Source organism: Alosa alosa, chromosome 23 (genome assembly GCF_017589495.1).
Source record: "Alosa alosa isolate M-15738 ecotype Scorff River chromosome 23, AALO_Geno_1.1, whole genome shotgun sequence".
NCBI classification, from domain to species: domain Eukaryota; kingdom Metazoa; phylum Chordata; class Actinopteri; order Clupeiformes; family Clupeidae; genus Alosa; species Alosa alosa.
In genome coordinates this window covers 19,452,362-19,470,383 of record NC_063211.1, presented here as the reverse complement: position 1 = coordinate 19,470,383, position 18,022 = coordinate 19,452,362, and the positions used below count along the sequence as shown (strand labels likewise).

The 18,022-nt window shown below is 41.1% G+C and overlaps 1 protein-coding gene across 1 annotated transcript in view; it reads left to right on the top strand.

Annotated features, from left to right (window-relative positions):
- Window positions 1–18,022, top strand: part of col5a2b (collagen, type V, alpha 2b) — a 42,581-nt gene that overhangs the window by 13,859 nt on the left and 10,700 nt on the right. The window contains exons 9-42 of the mRNA XM_048235534.1: window positions 1–7; window positions 312–365; window positions 1,408–1,461; window positions 1,657–1,710; window positions 3,028–3,081; window positions 3,566–3,619; window positions 3,920–3,964; window positions 4,432–4,485; window positions 4,701–4,745; window positions 4,893–4,946; window positions 5,945–6,043; window positions 6,151–6,195; window positions 6,424–6,522; window positions 6,691–6,744; window positions 6,928–7,035; window positions 7,950–8,003; window positions 8,155–8,253; window positions 8,753–8,806; window positions 9,106–9,204; window positions 10,301–10,354; window positions 10,913–10,966; window positions 11,183–11,236; window positions 11,431–11,484; window positions 12,801–12,845; window positions 13,127–13,225; window positions 14,396–14,503; window positions 14,985–15,038; window positions 15,355–15,408; window positions 15,583–15,636; window positions 16,395–16,448; window positions 16,668–16,775; window positions 17,038–17,091; window positions 17,187–17,240; window positions 17,476–17,637. The exon at window positions 1–7 is cut by the window's left edge and continues 38 nt beyond it. Of these exons, the coding sequence (XP_048091491.1) occupies window positions 1–7; window positions 312–365; window positions 1,408–1,461; window positions 1,657–1,710; window positions 3,028–3,081; window positions 3,566–3,619; window positions 3,920–3,964; window positions 4,432–4,485; window positions 4,701–4,745; window positions 4,893–4,946; window positions 5,945–6,043; window positions 6,151–6,195; window positions 6,424–6,522; window positions 6,691–6,744; window positions 6,928–7,035; window positions 7,950–8,003; window positions 8,155–8,253; window positions 8,753–8,806; window positions 9,106–9,204; window positions 10,301–10,354; window positions 10,913–10,966; window positions 11,183–11,236; window positions 11,431–11,484; window positions 12,801–12,845; window positions 13,127–13,225; window positions 14,396–14,503; window positions 14,985–15,038; window positions 15,355–15,408; window positions 15,583–15,636; window positions 16,395–16,448; window positions 16,668–16,775; window positions 17,038–17,091; window positions 17,187–17,240; window positions 17,476–17,637 (2,248 nt within the window). The remainder of the gene's footprint in view (window positions 8–311; window positions 366–1,407; window positions 1,462–1,656; window positions 1,711–3,027; window positions 3,082–3,565; window positions 3,620–3,919; window positions 3,965–4,431; window positions 4,486–4,700; window positions 4,746–4,892; window positions 4,947–5,944; window positions 6,044–6,150; window positions 6,196–6,423; window positions 6,523–6,690; window positions 6,745–6,927; window positions 7,036–7,949; window positions 8,004–8,154; window positions 8,254–8,752; window positions 8,807–9,105; window positions 9,205–10,300; window positions 10,355–10,912; window positions 10,967–11,182; window positions 11,237–11,430; window positions 11,485–12,800; window positions 12,846–13,126; window positions 13,226–14,395; window positions 14,504–14,984; window positions 15,039–15,354; window positions 15,409–15,582; window positions 15,637–16,394; window positions 16,449–16,667; window positions 16,776–17,037; window positions 17,092–17,186; window positions 17,241–17,475; window positions 17,638–18,022) is intronic.

Genomic DNA, 18,022 nt, shown 5'->3' with positions numbered 1-18,022 from the left:
CCCACCGGTGAGTCTCTCACGACCTTCAGAGGTCCTGCAAAGTAGCATTGCAGCAGAGGGGCCACTGTGGCTCGGTAGATAAAGCATCATTCAGCAATTGAAAGGTTGCTAGTTTGACCTCCTCCTGATCGTGAGTCGGAGTGTCCTCACTGAACCCCCTACTGCTCCCAATGTGCTTGATGGTGCCCTGCATTGCAGCCAAGTGTGTGCTAATCTAATGTATGTCAACCTGTGAAGTGCTTCTTCAGCTCCATCCCCCCACACTTCAGGTCAGTAAGTGATCCTCTGACTTTTTAACCTCTGTTCCTTAGGGACCTACTGGTGCTCAAGGTATTCCTGGGGACGTGGGTGAGCCAGGATCTATGGTAAGGCCTGATGGGTGGTGACTGCCTATATATGTGCTTGCCTGGGCAACCCATGCTTTGGAGACCCTCTGGGTCATGCTAATATAAGCTGTAACATTTTTTTTTTATATCTGGAACTGGGGAAGATGTAAGTTAAGTGTTAGTGAGAGCTAGCAGCCTGGACTTTGAGCTCGCGCTCCACTCCAGATCTAAGGCCTTACTGTTTGCGGGTTCAGGTTTGGGAGAGTGCAGGGCTGCGCCGCGGGGTTCAACACAGCGTAGGTTACATAATGAAGCTCCCTGTTGACAATGTAGATTACCTTTCTAGAAAAATGAGGGTCACGGTTAGGTCAAGTCAGAGTTTTTCATGTAACTATCTTGACATTTGTCAAAGTTTTAAATATGTGTCTACATTACTACATACTATTATTACAGTCCCTAGTATTACAGTCCCTGTTCAGTTAGCAAGAGACTTGTAGGATATTCATTTAACAGATTTTTCACATTTGAGAACTATTGGGCTAGGTTAGCTGAGGTTAGGGGAAATTACTTAACATTTAGTTGACAAAGTTGAGCAAAGAACACCACAGATAATCTTTGTGTTGACTTCTCTGAGGCTGGCTGACACTCTGAGATTATAGTGTGTTGATGACTTGATGAATAGATTAATATCTCTTCAAGGTTTTATCTAAATAAAGTGCTACTCCAGAGTGTTCTCAATATTAGTAGGAATGTACTTCTTCAGTCTTGATGTCCTAGATGTGACCTGCAGTAAAGAATTTTACTAAGAGCTTAGAATATTTAAGAAGCTTTTCTCAGCGCTTATAATTCTAGAACTCTCAACATCACTGGAGGTGTCTCCCAAACTGACCTCATGAATGTCACTGATGTGATGTGTTGGCTTTGTATATATAATCCTTCACAAATCAACGATTATCCCTCTGCTCCTTGTGCACTGACATTTATCAGACCAGGAGAGAGATAGACAGTGGTATTGGTGGTGGTGGTGGTGGTGTGTGTGGGAGGTGTGTGTGTGAGGCCTGACTTGTTTTTGTATTTGCAGGGTACCTTTGGCCCAAGAGGCCCAGACGGCCCACCAGGAAAACCCGGCCTAGATGTGAGTTATTTGTTTCCTTGCTCATTTCCATAACAAACATCTTAACATAATCATTTTTTCCTCTAATGCCATTGTGCTGAAGAATAAGTTTGGTGACAATGTGGGTTTATCGTTTTTAATTAACATTTAAAATTATGATATGATAATTATGATAATTCGCTAAACAAGACAAATCCTATTTTGTGGTTGTAATAGGGTGAGCCGGGGCCATCCGGAAACGCAGGAGAGAACGGACTCCCAGGATCTCAGGTAAGTTGCTTCTGTCCTCAACTCTAGTTATATAAATATAATATCTCTCTCCTTAGCCAGACGGAACATAAACATGTGCATTATAAACACACTGGACTTAACAAGTCTCACCTCAGACAATTAGTACGGTCAATATTGCCTTCTTAATTAGTCTGCACTGGCATGATACACGCTTGTGAGCTTTATCAAGTGCCCCATCCTGTGGCCTCTGTAAGAATTTCCTTCCTTTTAAGACACAAGAACTAACATTTTCAGGCCCGCTTATCTGTCATCAGTGGACGTCATGCGACATAAGTGTGACAGTACTGCCTAGAGGCATTGGAGTACTTCTAAAGTTTAAGTGGGTCACCAGCTAGATAGGAAACTCCGCTCCGCTCCACATTCCTTTCCTAGAACCCAAAATGAAATACAATAGTTAGTGTGACTTTGCTCTGTAGCATTTAGTCCACCTTAGGAATATTCAGACACATCAATGCCGTGTCGGCACCTTTGATCCAAGTCACCCCTACACAGTTTAGAGCCACCTGTTTTAAAATTCGAGTCAAAACAATCAGAAATCCCCAAAACAAACTGTCCCTATCCACACAACATTATAAGGTAGGATCTACTAACAGGGAGTCTTAAGAGCATCCGAGCGAGCGACTGTTGTGTTGCATTCTCCATTTTCAAAAAACTCCTGAAGAACCAGCTCTTTAGAGAACATCTCCTTTCATAACACCACTTACAAGTCTTGCTGATCCTAGCACTTACCACCCGTCTTGAACTGACACTCAACTGTTTAAAAACAGCACTCACTGATGCACTTATTCTTACTGTACTCTACCGTTTTTAAACTGTCCTAAAATTGTTGAGAGAATTGCTTTAAAACTTAAACTGCTCACCATGTTGTTAGTCGCTTTGGTTAAAAATGTGTCAGCCAAATGTAATGTAATGTAATGTAATGCATTGAATGCTCTCTGTCCACTTTGAATCCGTTAAATATGCCCTTCTATTGTATAATATTTCTCCTTCAAAATAGAAGAGCAATGCGAGCGAGAAAATAGAATTAAGGCGTCCGGCAAATGTTCTGCTCAAAACATCGCGCTGCTTCGTGTTGTGTACCGTCAGGACATTCCAATTGAAAACAATGTAATTAGACAGATTTTATTGCTAATGCCCACTCGCATCGCATGTAGTTAGGACTCTGTGTAAGGTACGGTAAATACTGTGCACCTGATGTGAGTAAGATAATTGGATATATGTTGTCTTTCAAAGACCGACATAAAAGTTAAACGAAATTAAATGTCTTGTCTTTAATGTTGAACTCCTTTTTTTCAGGGGCTTCGAGGGTTCCCTGGGTTGCCAGGACAACCAGGACTGAGAGGACTTAAGGTTGGTTTAAAGTGGCCATTAACTCCTCTTAACTCTCAGGCAATCAGAAGGCTTTGTTCCCGCCATAGATTTTAATTATATAATTAAAGTTCAGTTTTCATAAGTGCAGTTACTTGGGTATTCAATATTCATACCCTTGGTTAATATGCATGCATGGTGCAACTCATTCCAAAAGCAGCTCAAATGTTTCATGTTTCACCTTGATTAGTTTTGATAGTCCCATAGAGGTTAATACTCTCAATAATGACAAGTGATTTTTTGAGGCACAGATCGCATACTTGTTCTAATAATTTATTTACAGTGCTTATAACTTCATATTTAAAGAAAAAATATGTTCATTATAAGAAGAACTAGGATGTTGTTACTGATGGTATGATAATGATATCCCACATGAACTCTAGCAACTTTAAGACAACGGGGCAGCAGGTACAGGTATTTCCAGAGGGCGTTTGAATTATTCATGCATATTTGTCTGTTACTTTAGGGACATGCAGGTTCTGTAGGATCCAGGGGTGAACCAGGGGTAACTGGATCGAAGGTAATCAACTTCAGATATTTCTATTGAAGTATATTCATGAATTCTTTTAAAAATGATTGTATTTTGTGCCTTTTTGATAGTATCCCCTTTTGATTGGGTATTTGATGTACGCATTTGTGTGTGTGTGTGTGTGTGTGTGTATAAATGGCTGCATGTGTCTGTCAGCAGTACAGTATTCATATTAGTACGTATTATATCTTGTAATGATATTCTGATATTTATATTTAGAATTTCTTTGTTTAATGTGTGTGTGTGTGTGTGTGTGTGTGTGTGTGTGTGTGTGTGTGTGTGTCTTAACAGGGAGAGCAAGGCAACCCTGGTAACATGGGTGGACTGGGTCCACGGGTGAGTGTGGATCAGACCAACCCCCCCACTCAATCATTACTCTCCCACAAATCAAACGTGTGATAAATAGCCTACTGACAGTTCAATCAAACTCAGGTCACATCACCATAAAGCATGAAAGTCCCCTTTCCAATTAAGACGGGCAATTCATTTGGCTGACATGCTCGTGTGGTTGCTATGACTTCAGAGCATAAATAATGCTGATCGTAATGTGGAGTTGTAGGTTGAGTTGACGGCAGGTTTAGAAGCATTTTTTTCATAGAAATAATATGTAATTTACAATAGCAATGAATACATTTGATTACATGCTACATTTGGTCAGAGAATAATACAGGAGCTGGTTTAACTTGTTGGTTTCACTGAGCTGAGCTATTTCATGCTGCCATTAATCACTGTGATGTTTGCGATAACTAATGATGATTGGGTGTGTGATTATCTGGCACTGTGCTTGTTGTGTTCTTGTGAAGGGTCCTTTGGGAATGCCTGGAGACAGAGGAAGAATTGGATCACCTGGCCCTGTGGTAAGACGTATTCTAATTGGCCTGAGTTTTTAATTGAATTAATTAATTCATTTGCTACTGTAAATAGATAATGCCTAATTAATACCAAACTATTTGTTTTTATTCTTGTTTGTTCTGCGGTCCAATTATGCTAACAAGTTGCATTAAGAGACAAATTGTGTAGTCAGAGAATTAGCATGGTAGTTTAAATATGCCATGTCTTTTCTCTTTGTTAGGGCAAACGGGGAACATCTGGGGATATTGGCAAACCAGGCCCAATGGTGAGTTTGTTTGTTTATTTATTTATTTATTTTTTACATAAATATGCCATAACACACACACACTGTAACTAATGCAAAACCATCTGTGACCTTTCATCGGTAGCCATCTTTTTCTGGTAAGGAACTAAAACATATCTTTCTCTACAGGGTCCAATGGGAATCTCTGGAGGTGCTGGTTTTCCTGGGGCTCCGGGTATGAAGGTGAGTGCAATTTCCCTGCACTTGTAAGCACATGCATGCAGTTTTGTAAAGATGGAAGGGCTACGGTAGATTGGTTTTTGAGTTGGAGAGAGGTTAATATTGAAGACCTTTGGAAGGGTTTGAATGTTTGCTTGTTTGAGTATGAGCATGTCAAGCATACTATATTTCAATCGAGTGCACCGCTAGTTTCTGTTAAAATATTATCTCTCTCCATTATGCCATGTATCATTATGGACCAAGGATAGCACACTAGCTTCATATAATTTAAATATAATATATTTCATAGAAATATTTTTTCTGTTATATTTCTGTAATATCTGTTCCTCACAAAATCAAAGTCAAAGTCAAAGTCTGCTTTATTGTCAATTTCTTCACATGCCAAGACATACAAAGAGATCGAAATTACGTTTCTCACTATCCCACGGTGAAGACAAGACATATTTTACCAATTAAGTCCACAGACAAACATAACATTCAAGTAAACAATAAAAGTAAATAAGAAGGCACATACAATTAAGAAATAAGAGCAGCAAAATTGGGTTGAAATTGTGCAATTGTGCATAGACAGTCAATATAATAGTGCAAAGTTAGGCCAATAAATGGCTGAGGTAGTTCTGTTTGACCTAAGTAAGCAAGTGGCATAGTGGTGCAAGTTATGTAAGAGCAGCAGAAGTGTTGTGTTTTCAGGACAACAGGACAACAACAACAAGTTGCAAAGTGTGCAAGTGTACAAGTGGAGTGGTGCAAGTGGAGTAGTGCAAGGCAGCCATTGTGGGTCCATAAGTCCAGAATGTTATGTAGCTGAGGATGGAGGGGGGAGAGGGGGGAGAGAGTTCAGCATCCTAACAGCCTGGTGTATGAAGCTGTTGGTGAGTCTGGTGGTGCGGGAACGGGCAAAAAAATGTTATGGGCTTGAAATCGCATGCGATCGCTGACTGCACCTTATTAATATTGATAATTCATATCTAATGCACATGATTTCCTCCACTCCTGCCCAGGGTGAAGCAGGCCCCACTGGCCCCAGGGGCACGGCTGGGGCCCAGGGACAAAGAGGGGAGACTGGACGACTGGGCAACCCTGGACCCTCGGGCAACAAGGTGAGCGTATCCTGCTGCTAGCTAGCCTGCTCTGAAAGAGTTGATGAAGATGGTTCACGCAGTGTTGAATGAAGGCTGACGTGTTTGTGTACCGGTAATGTCCGCAGGGAGCTGCTGGGACTGACGGGAGCCCTGGTTCTAAAGGACCCACGGTAAGTTTCCTGCTCATCACCAGTGGAGTTCAAAATATCACACCGACAAAAGGCCTAGCAGATGAATAATGTAGACATATGTGTGTGGAGCTAATCTATGAGTGTGAGTGAGTAATGTAGACATGCCAGTGTGTATTTTGTGTGTCTGTCTGTCTGTGTGTGTGTGTGTGTGTGTTTGGCTGATTTAGTGTGTGACTGTGGTGTCAATAATGTGTGGTTCTTCCACAGGGATTGCCTGGCATTCAGGGGGCTGGGGGACTTCCTGGTCCACTTGGCCCTCCCGGACCTCAGGGAACTACCGGATTCCCAGGGGTCAAAGGTCAAGCGGTAATGACCTGTACTCATATTTCACCTGAGCCTTATGTTGTAATATATCATGATAAAGTATGTGACCTCAACATTAGCTGTGTCATAGACATTCATTCCATGAATGGGACATCCTACTACTCTTGACTTGTGCATCCCAAATGACCTCCAACTCTTTCTGGCCAACAGGGTGATTTGGGGTCTCCAGGATTCAAAGGAGAGCCTGGTCTTAAAGGAGAACTTGTGAGTGTATATTCGTGAAAATGAATAATGAATTACCTTGTGTAAGATAAGAAAAGGAGAATTAAGGTCATTCAGATTCTCTAGGCTTCAATTAGCGTGAACTGATGATTCAAAAACAACCACAACAACAACAACGATAACATCAACAGCATTAATCAATGTAGAGTAAAATCTATATTTCAGGGTGCGATTGGGCCTCACGGAGAGATTGGGCCGTTGGGGGAGGAGGGAAAGAGAGGCCCCAGAGGAGATGCTGGGTCCCCAGGAGCAGCCGGGCCTGCGGGGGAGAGGGTGAGCACCACCTCCATTCATTCATTCATTCATTCACATTCATAAATACATTCACAATGAATTAATTAATTTATGCATTGTTCATTCATTTATTGAACCAACCAACCAACCAACCACTCACTCACTCACTCACTCACTCCTCACTCACTCACTCATCACTGTCACAAGGCTTGCCACCCTCCATAGTGGAGACTGATGAGGCTGATAATCTAATGAAGCTCAGCTCAGCTCAAACGAGGGGAGGCAGCTCTAAAGAGACCTCCCCTGACAGCAGCTCAGACCCTGTCTGTACAAGATAAGGAATGAGCTACTGAGATCTGATTGAATCATTTTGGAGAACTATGTGTGGGCATAGGCATACTGTATGGCTTAGGAAGAGCAATACAAACGGGTTGTAAATTAATTGGTGACAGATGGGCTGTAAAAGTAGCCATGGGATTAGAAATAGTGAAATTAATCAATTTGAATCGGATTACAGTAATAGCTAATTTAAATGTATCTAATATGATAATCAGTGTTTCCCATAGAATTGAATTCCATTTGTGGTGGTTGGTTTGCAGAATTTACTTGAATGCAACAGTTTTTTAACAAATAAGCACAGCGTGGTTATGATGCTAACCAGATTTAAGCACAATTTAGTACAACCTGGAAAATCATTGTGTGGTGGTCAATGTTGATATTGTGGTGGGCCGCCACAAATAAGTCAATGAATGAGAAACACTGGTAATGCTGCTGAAGTCATTTATTTTAAAAGAATACCTGAGTTAACTGGTTTTACTCTGTCTGGGAAGTACATGTTATGGAAGAATTTCAGATTGTCACTTTAAGCAAATGAGCGAATGTTGTAATAAATGTTAACTTTGCTCATAGCATCTGTAAAAGATTTTAAATTAATTATTGACGACTTTTATCAGGGGGCTCCCGGTAGCCGAGGTTTCCCTGGTTCTGATGGCCTTCCTGGTCAAAAGGTAAGCAACAAATACAATTACTATACATACATGTAATAATAAATGTATACTAATTGTAGTATAATAAATGATATTATGACAACAAAACGTTAATGATTTTTTTTTTGGAAGTAATTATTGATGTGCCCACTGAACTGTGTTTTGACCCTAGGGTGCTCAAGGTGAGCGTGGTGGCGCTGGGACCTCTGGTCTGAAGGGGGTTGGTGGAGACCCCGGTCGTCTGGGAGAACCCGGCCTCCCAGGGGCTAGGGTAAGAGTCGCATCACTTCCTGTCGTGTGACAGTCTGTGACATGTGAGGCGGTCTCCCACGGTCGAGCATAAGAATCATAGGTTTTATTTGGTTGCACTAGACTGTCTATAGATGCTCAGATTTTAAGCAAACTATCCGCTAACATTCTGTTCAATACAGTGTACGGTTAACATTTTATGGTTAAAATTAGGGTTGGGGGTTGGGTTTGTTTTGGTTTGGTTAAGGTGATATTTAGTAATTGTTCAACAGACTGAACTTGAATTTCAGCAGACCATTAGTGTAGACTCTTTAGGTGGACTATCCAAGCAAAGTGTCACTAAGTCAATAAATCAAATTGTATCACTTTCTCTTTAGTCTGTGACGCGTGATGTCTAAAGCTCTTCATTTTGTAGTCTCTCAGGGCTATTAACCTTGTTGTTTACCTTGTTTACCTCAGTCAAAACACACCCAGATGGCTGGCTTGAACCAGAAACTAACAGTTTCATTGTGTTCCTTTAGGGTTTGACGGGGCTCCCTGGAACACAAGGACCTGAGGGGAAACTCGGACCACAGGTAAAAACCACAGAGGAGAGCTGTGAAGAAATGTCAGAGATTTACCTTTCATTAACCTAGCTGTGGCACCTGTCACTTTGTCTTCATGCCAAGATATGGAGGGAATTTATTAATTTATTAATTAACTTCTTTCGGGTGAAGATTTGGCTTTGGCTAATTTGCTCACTCACTGAGGACACTATTGTTAATTAGACATAAATGTCATCTTAGCATTTACACAAGTCTCAGATTTGATATTAACTTTACCTAACAGGGGATTGATAGATAGATTATAACCCCTTCTTCCTTTTGCCTGGCAGGGAAGTGCAGGAGAGGATGGCGGTCCTGGTACGGCTGGAGCTCCCGGTACCAGAGGTTTGGCAGGGACACTGGGCCTGCCTGGTCCAAAAGGTTTCAGTGTGAGTAAAAGCTCATTTTCAGAACCTTGCTTGATCTTGATGAATTTCATGCATTATCACTGATATTATTGAATACTACTCGCTTTATAACCTGTACACAGAGCCGGACAGTAACGGAGTACATTTACTTCAGTACAGTACTTGAGTACAATTTTGAGGGATCTGTACTTTACTCGAGTATCATTTTTGGGGAGTACTCATGACTTTCCTCAAGTACATTTGAGAGGCAAATATTGTACTCTTTACTCCACTACATTTCTATCCATAACCGTGAGTACCCGTTACTTCTAAAAAAAAGGAAAAAAGAAAAATCTCGGAAACCCTCAATTTGTTGTTTTCCTTTCAAACGTGATTGGATTGTGCAGGCGCCACTGATTGAGACAGCCTATCAGCAATCACCTTCAGCTTTCCGCCAAAGTCAACTCCATGGCCAGATTTAGATAAGAGAGACGAAACCATAGGCTTAAAACAATGGATGAAGAGCGCAGCAGGTCCATCGGGGAATGTGCCAACCTGTGTCCCCACCTCGCCAGACTATTTCAATTTTCTGAACAAGTTAATGATAGTTTTCGCTTCAAGTGTTTCAATTACAAAATAGTATTTTGTATTTGAAATACATATTTTAAATACATGTATTAGAAATACTGCCCATCCCTGGCAACATGGTAAAAAGATGAAAATTACATTTTTACATTCTCCAAGGTATTAACATTAACATTTTTCATAACTCCATGTAGGACATTTCTGTACATAAATGTAAGCACTGTGGCAGTAGTAATGCAATATTTAGAAAATGTAGGCTACTCTTGTACTCTTGATACTCAAGTACTTTTAAAAACAAGTACTTCAGTACTTTTACTTAAATAGACATCTGACTGTTGTACTTTTACTTGTACTTGAGTAAAATTTAGCAAAGAGTATCTGTACTTTTACACAAGTAATGCAGCTGTGTACTCTGTCCTCCTCTGCCTGTACATCCTCTTATTATACCCAACATGTCATTCATACACAGTAAAGGATGCATCTAATACTACGTTTGTTAAAAAGTCTGTTATTCGTTAATTAAAGTCTAAAAATGTCCTGTCTTTATCTCCAGGGAGACGCAGGGAAGATGGGAGAGGCAGGGACCCCTGGAGTACCTGGCCAGAGAGTGAGTATTGCCCTTTCTCAGCCGAGTCTCTGACACTGGACAAGACCTGGGGCCAAATCAGAGCTGGGTCAGAACCATATCAGAGCCAGTGGAGATACAGATCTGAGCCGGATCAGAACCGTTTCAGAGCCAGTGGAGATACAGATCTGAGGCCGATCATCTGGATCAGAGCCAGATACTGTGGAGGATGATGTCTGCTCTCTCCTTATCATGGCCAGGCTGAATTACCAAGTGAATGCCCACAGTAGGGTCATTTGTGCATGCATAAAACAGATCCTTGTCCCTGTACAGTTCATTATGCTAAACCAAAGAAGAGGCCCATCTTCAAATACTGTTTGTATTTCTTCCTCTCTCCCTCTCCTCTCTCTTTTTCTCTTTGAGCCAATTGAAGTGGGTCTCTTGAGAGAGGCCGCGTTAGAAAAAGCTGATGGTGTTGAGAATGGACAGTGTTCAGAAATGAATAAATGTAATTTTAATGGAGTGGAGGGTCTTGGTGGGTGAGCAGGGGGGAGAGGAAAGGAGGAATTGCTAATGAGTTGGTCTTGGCGTCTGTTGCAGGGAGTGAACGGCAAAGCTGGAGAGGAGGGGGCAGCAGGGCCTCCTGGACCGGCCGTAAGTGTCTCTTATCTGATCAAGTTTATTGAATTCTGCATTGTCTGTGCCCACTGAGAACACTGTATAATTTATGATGCCGTTTTTGCTGGGTTGCTATTGTATATATAGCTAGTTTGTCCATAACTTTTCTCTCTCTCTTTCTCTCTCTCTGTTCTTCCCTCTCGCTCTCTCTGTCTCTGTCTCGCTCTCTCTTTTCTTCTTTCTCTCTCTCAGGGCACTGCAGGAAAGAGAGGTGAACAAGGGCCACCTGGGCTGAATGGATTCCAGGTAGGCTCTTGACCTTCTCCATCTTGTACAAGAAAGGGACTTTAGGAGTTTAGGATTGAGTGGTTTTGTCACACTTTTTTTTCTTATAGTCTCACCAAATTTGGAATCCTCTTAAATCTCTAGTGGTTTCAGTTCTGCTGTGACAGGATGTTATAAATTTGAGTCTTTAAAACTTTTTTATCCTGTTTTTTAAGGGATTGCCTGGACCCGCAGGCCCACCAGGAGAGTCCGGAAAGCCAGGAAACGAGGTGAGAGTGGCCAAGTTTGTAAATGCTAGACCCTGTCAGTACAACCAGAACACTCACCTACACCCACCATTCAAAGCCCTTAAATACACCTGGTTACCTGAACACCTCCTGTCAATACAACCAGAATGCTCACCTACACCTACTGGTCAAATAACCTATACACACCTGCCTCCCAGAGCGCCTACTGTCAATACAACAAGAGCATTTATCAGAGCACATGCTCACACCTACTAATGTGAACATCAGCCATCAGTGAAACCACCTACCAAAGCACCTGTTATCCATACAACCAGAGCACCTACCAAATATAACACATTGTGTACCTATGCCTACTGTACTTACCAGAAGACTACTGTACTATCACTCCAACCAGAACACTTAACCACCTACCAGAACACATTCCTACACCTACCTACCAGAACACATACTATCACCCCAACTAGAACACTTACTGTACCTACATAGCAGGGGCCGGTTTCACAAAAATAGACTTTGCCTATTGCTTAGATATAGTAGATAGTCAGACTTTATATAGACATCTAAACTAAACCGTTGCACAAAGCAGTTTAGTTCTTCACTATCTGAAGTAGGACTATAGTGCAATGAATTCTGGATTAAGTCTCTTTTCAAAATAAAAAAACATGGCTGCTTGAGTAACCACATCTAACCAACTCAACTCGATTTTACCCAAGCAGAACATGCTTGTCTTTAGGTCAAACAATATGAATAAGGCACATATGCCTTCACAAATGACACTTCAGATGTGGTATTTTCATCCTACAATTTATAAGTCTTCTTATTTAATGTTTTTCTTTTAGATAAGCAAGAATAGGCTAGGTTACACATTTCCAACTGAAATCAGTTGTGGAATCAAGATAACATAATACTTAAGACCCAAGATAGCCTGGGGGTAAGGTGTCTAATTATATTGGTCTAAAATAGGTCAGTCTTTATTTTTGTGAAAGTCTAACTTGCATTAGACTAGTTTATGGGCAAAATTAAGATTATCTATCTGTTAATATTCTGTTCAATGTACGGTTAACATTTCATGGTTAAAATTAGGGTTGGGGGTTGGGTTTGTTTTGGTTTGGTTGAGGTGATATTTAGTAATTGTTTAACAGACTGAACTTGAATTTCAGCAGACCATCAGTGTACTGTAGACTCTTTAGGTGGACTATCCAAGGTGGACTATCCTTTTGAAATCTGTCCATCAACTGGCTCAAATGACTGACTTCAGATGAATTGTTTCTTATTCCTTTATGCAGTCACAGGGCCTGGCTCACAAGTCATATACTGACTATGCTTTTCCTTCATAGGGAGTCAACGGAGAGACAGGACCTGCTGGGGCAACGGGACCAAGAGTAAGCTGATTGGACAATTAGCCAAGACTACACATCAATACTCAGTATCTGATTCAGCAATATACAGTATATAGTATTATATTATTATTCATATAACATTATAATATTCGACATCTGAAAGGGCAATCTATGGAGTGTTACCCATAATGCTTGCTACCATCATTTGCACTTAGCAATGGAGGGCATTTGGGAAGCCATGTTCTTTATTGACTCATTAGCCAAATCACTTCTGTATGACATGATTGATGGATGCCACCTAAATCCGCTTTGCTTTGGTCAAGGGTGAACGAGGCACCCCTGGAGAGAGAGGCGAACCTGGGCCCAATGGCCTACCTGGAGCGAAAGGCTTCGCAGGCACACCTGGACCAGATGGCCCCAAGGTGAGTCAGTCGAGGGTGTTCACTCGCATTTAGCCTCACAGAGACATCACTGTTACGGAATGCTATCATACAAAGCTATTATATATGAATATGATTTCATATTTTTGATCTACTTAAAGCAACACCAAAGAGGTTTTTGTACCTTAAAATAATGTTTCCAAAGTCGTTTCAGTGGTTCATCTACTCGTAACAGGGTGAACGGCACTTCTGCATTCGCTTCGCAGCCCTTTATCGGCTATAACCGCACTATGAAAGTTTGCCAGATCGGATAGCAGATCTGTAGTTCGATGGAATGAGACATAAGAAACTACAAATTTGACTTGCTTATGATGTCGCAATACATCATACGTTCATAAAATCATGCGACATACTCTACCTCAGGGGTTCCCAAACTTTTCCAAGACAAGGCCCCCCAAATACCACTAGGTTCCGTTCAAGGACCCCCTTGATGTGTTAATAAACCCATCGACAATATATGGCAAATGTAAAAATACATTAAGCTTATCCTAATAACTATTTTAGCCACTTGTAAGCACTTTGCGATGGAGCATACAGTGTGTAAAAATTGCATTTGGGGCTTTCTGCTATATGAGAGCTATCACTCTACTATTATTCCCATGGAAAATTATTATAATGGCATTGTATAACAACCCTCATAGTAATAGGTATATTTAAACATTTTCAAATGTATTTATTTGTTGCTTTTATTTTTCCTTCCAAGTTGCTGAGGCCCCCCTCGCACCCCTTTGCGGCCCCCCAGGGGGCCCCGGCCCCCACTTTGAAAACCACTGCTCTACCTTGTCTGTGGACATCGTTATTTGCCAAGCGGTTGCTGGATAAACAAATAGTGTGCATGTGACAGAGAAAAAGTGCTTTGGTGTTGCTTTAAGAAAGGTTTGTTTTGGCAATGGGCACTGTCAGCATACAGTAGGATCAGATCAATGCACTGGTCTTTTGAGTTTCTGTAAAAGGAAATAATTCAACAGCAATAAATGGACCTCAGGACCATGTCTGGTCATGAAATGAACAATAGCCCTAATCTTACACTGTTTAATGTATACTGCATGTAATAGATTTTTTTATGATATCTGTAAAAAGAGTATTTGAGCTGTTAACCCCCCACCCCACACACACACACACACACCACCCCACCCCACCTTCCACTCTCAGGGTAATGCTGGCCCCACAGGCAACCCTGGAGAGTTGGGACCCCCAGGCCTTCAGGGTATGCCAGGAGAGAGAGGAAGTACTGGCTCTGCTGGACCGAAAGGAGAGAGAGTAAGTGACCTTTGACCTAGCAAAGACTATTGCAATTAGAATTGTAAATCACATTGGACATTGTAGTTTGCTAAGTATTGTAAAGAGCAGCTTTTGTTTAAAAAAAAGGCTTTTAGCTAAATCAATTTACAATGGTTTTCATTTTAGTTGTGTGTGTGCTTCTAAACTTTGTATGTTATTCAGGAAATAAACTGAGATAATTAGGTTTGCCTTCACCACTCCCTGTTCTGGCTTCTCCATCATAAAATCTGTTTTAGTTTGTGAATGTATCCTTAGTTTCTGTCTAATGAGCTCCATTGAGATGCAGATCTTGTTTATGAGTCATCTGGCTTCATTTGTGTATTTGTGTGTGTGTGTGTGTGTGTGTTGTTCTGGTCATTACTCTATTGCCATAATCGCTCTGATGCCGTGGCCTTGGTTTTGTTTTGGTTTCAAGGTCTCTGCCTCCTCATCTCAGACTCTCCTTTTCCTGTGTTTTTAGGGAGCCAATGGAGACAAGGGCAGCGAGGGAAAAGCCGGAGCTGATGGTGCAAGGGTGAGTAACACTGGTCCCTCTGGGCTTTACATTCGTTTCCGTTCATTTTTCATTTCTTTAAAATAAATTATTGCATCAGTCATAGTATTCCCATGTCTGCAAAATTAGTACATTTTAAATCAGGAAAAAGATTCATTTGAATATTCATGTCACTCTTTGATTCCATCTATACTATTGCCGTTAGTGTTACTCTGATATTGATATTGCTGTTGATATCTGATATCTGATAACTGATATTGCTGTACTTGTATTAGTATTGCTACCTTTGCATTACTGTTGTGATGTGTTACACATTGATATTATCTGTTTCTTGTAGGGATTGCCTGGTCTGCTGGGACCTATAGGCCCAGCTGGGCCAAGTGGAGAGAAGGTGAGAGAGCTGAATGTTCTTCATCATAAGCGTGCATCCTTATGAATAATGACTGTGGCCATCTGCCTCTGTAATAAAATGTGCTCTGTAAATAAATTGACATTGACGTTGACATTATAAATGGTGATTTTTCGTGCCTTGTGTGGAGAGTTAATACCGTGTTGTGTCATATAGGGTGAGCCAGGACCCCGAGGTCCTCCAGGAAACCCGGGCGCCAGAGCTGTGGCTGTGAGTAGATTTGGGTTGTGTTTGTTGTGTTGTGTTTGTTGTGTTGTGTTGTGTCATAGTGTTTTGTTTGTGTTTTGTTTGTGTTGTTTTGTGTTTGTGTTGTGTTGTGTTGTGTTGTGCTGTGTTATGTTGTGTTAAATGTAGATTTCTTGTCCAGACTTGGGCTTTATTTTTTTTTTGGCTTTCAGTGAAAGCTGGAGAGTCTGAGAACTGAATCTGTTAGATAGTAAACCTCAAATGTCCAAAATTCTGATGGACATCTTCCAAAGTCTTCTAAGAAAGTTTTCATCAATCATAAAAAGTCCTTTGCAATATATAACTAGAGAGTGCACACATCTGCCAAGGACAAAAGCTCTATCTCGCAATATTGATGAGAGTGAAAATTTATGGACCGGTCAACTTGGATCCTCTCCAAAATTTCATGGGTTCTTCTGTGGCGTATGCTAGCCAACAACCCTCCACAAAATGTGGCAGGTCTGGCAGGTTTTGTGTAATCCTGCCGACAGACAGACAGTAAGAGAAACAAACAATCAAAGCCTCCTTGGTGGAGATAACAATTTTAACAAATTTAACTAATCAATGTTATCGTCAAAGTATAATGTTTTTTTCTTACACGTTTCAGACTTTTTCACTTGTTGCCACTAAGCCTCTAAATCTTAAACTAAAGCTGAATAGCATTAAAGCCCTCAACAGTAGTGTGTTAGCGAAGTACCACAGTCTAGACACAAAGCCTTTATTCGTGTTATATCTTGTTTTAGGGTTCTCCTGGTGAGCCGGGGCCTACTGGGGCTGTTGGATTTGCTGGAACTCCGGTGAGTAAAACTACTGATGTACTATTCAAAAAAAGATTTGCAAACTCAATTAAACCAAGGTAAGTCATCTTGTTGACTGAGTTATCTCAACGTGTGGGTTTTAAATTTTACAGTATATGTTGACAAAACTTATTTAAGCCAAAGCAAAAATATCAAAATTCAGCATTGTGGGGCATTATGCAAGCTAACAGTTTGGCACTATAATTATCTCTTTGGCAGGGACCTGATGGTCAGCCAGGGGTCAAAGGTGAACCAGGCGATCCTGGAGCCAAGGGAGAGGCGGGGTCTGTGGGACCACAGGGCATGGCTGGAAAGCCTGGTCCTCGGGTGAGTTTGGACATACAGTTTGGTGTGGGTCATTTATTTGTGTATGGGCTTTTTAATCATTATGAATATATGATCATTTTAATTTTACTTTGATAGAATGTTTAAACGAAACATTGTTTTTTGTTGTGTCTGAGTTTTTATGAGGTCATTTGCACTCCAGCCTTGCCAAAACGTGTCACCAGAATGTTAACTAATTATGTCTGTTGAGGACTTTTTGCCTGAATTTTTGCCTGAATTACAGTATGTGGCCATTTGTTTCCAGGGGCTAATTGGAGTGGGTGGACTGAAGGGTGCTAGAGGAACACAAGGCGCTACGGTTAGTCAAGCTTTCCACACAGAGGTCACTTTCAAACAACGCCTTAGTGTTTCCACAGGAAGTTTGACTTTTACATTTCCCCATTCTCAATTCAGGGTCCAAGTGGTTTCCCTGGATCTCCTGGTGGAGTTGGACCACCTGGTGGTGTGGTGAGTATTTAGAGTATTTAGATTTTAGTTATTAATGTAAAATTTCCACTTTTGCCAATCAGATTTCCTTGCACTGAGTTGTGATTTAGGCAATTCACCCTTACGCCTGTCTGAATTCGTTAAGCACATTAAGTATGCTGATGTTCAGTCATCAGTCATGATGTGCCATACAGTAGTGTTATCAGTTTAGAGTCACTAGGCCTTAACATTAACAGTGCTGTACTGCTTTCTCTAGGGATCGACTGGAGAAGCCGGGCCTATAGGCATGCCTGGTAAGGCGGGAGAGAAGGGCATCTTTGGGGAGAAGGGTCCCGTTGGACGCGTGGGGGAGCGTGGAGCCCAAGGCCCTGCTGGAAAGGCTGGAGACAAGGGAGATGCTGGAGAGGATGGACTAGAGGTAAAACAAGAGAGAGAGATAAATAATAATATGGTTATAAAATCATAAAAGAGTAATAGGATGACTTAGTCCCTTGAATTCAAATTCAGATATTATATGATGGGTCATCTGTGTGTGTGAAAAAACGGTTTAGTTAAGAATAATGGCTGAATATGTGGATTTATTTCTGCTATACTTGTAACAGGTACATGAATATTATGTATTCTTTCAGTATATCAACAACATAGACAGGTTAAATCATGTCTAGTCGTGTTCTGTTGACAGCATAATTGACACAGTTATGATCTAAATAAGAAGATAAAACAGCTATGGAGTTGTATTGATTTTAGATTCACTCGCTGTCACGCATTTGCCAATAGTTTACTGGGTTACTAATTAGGCGCAT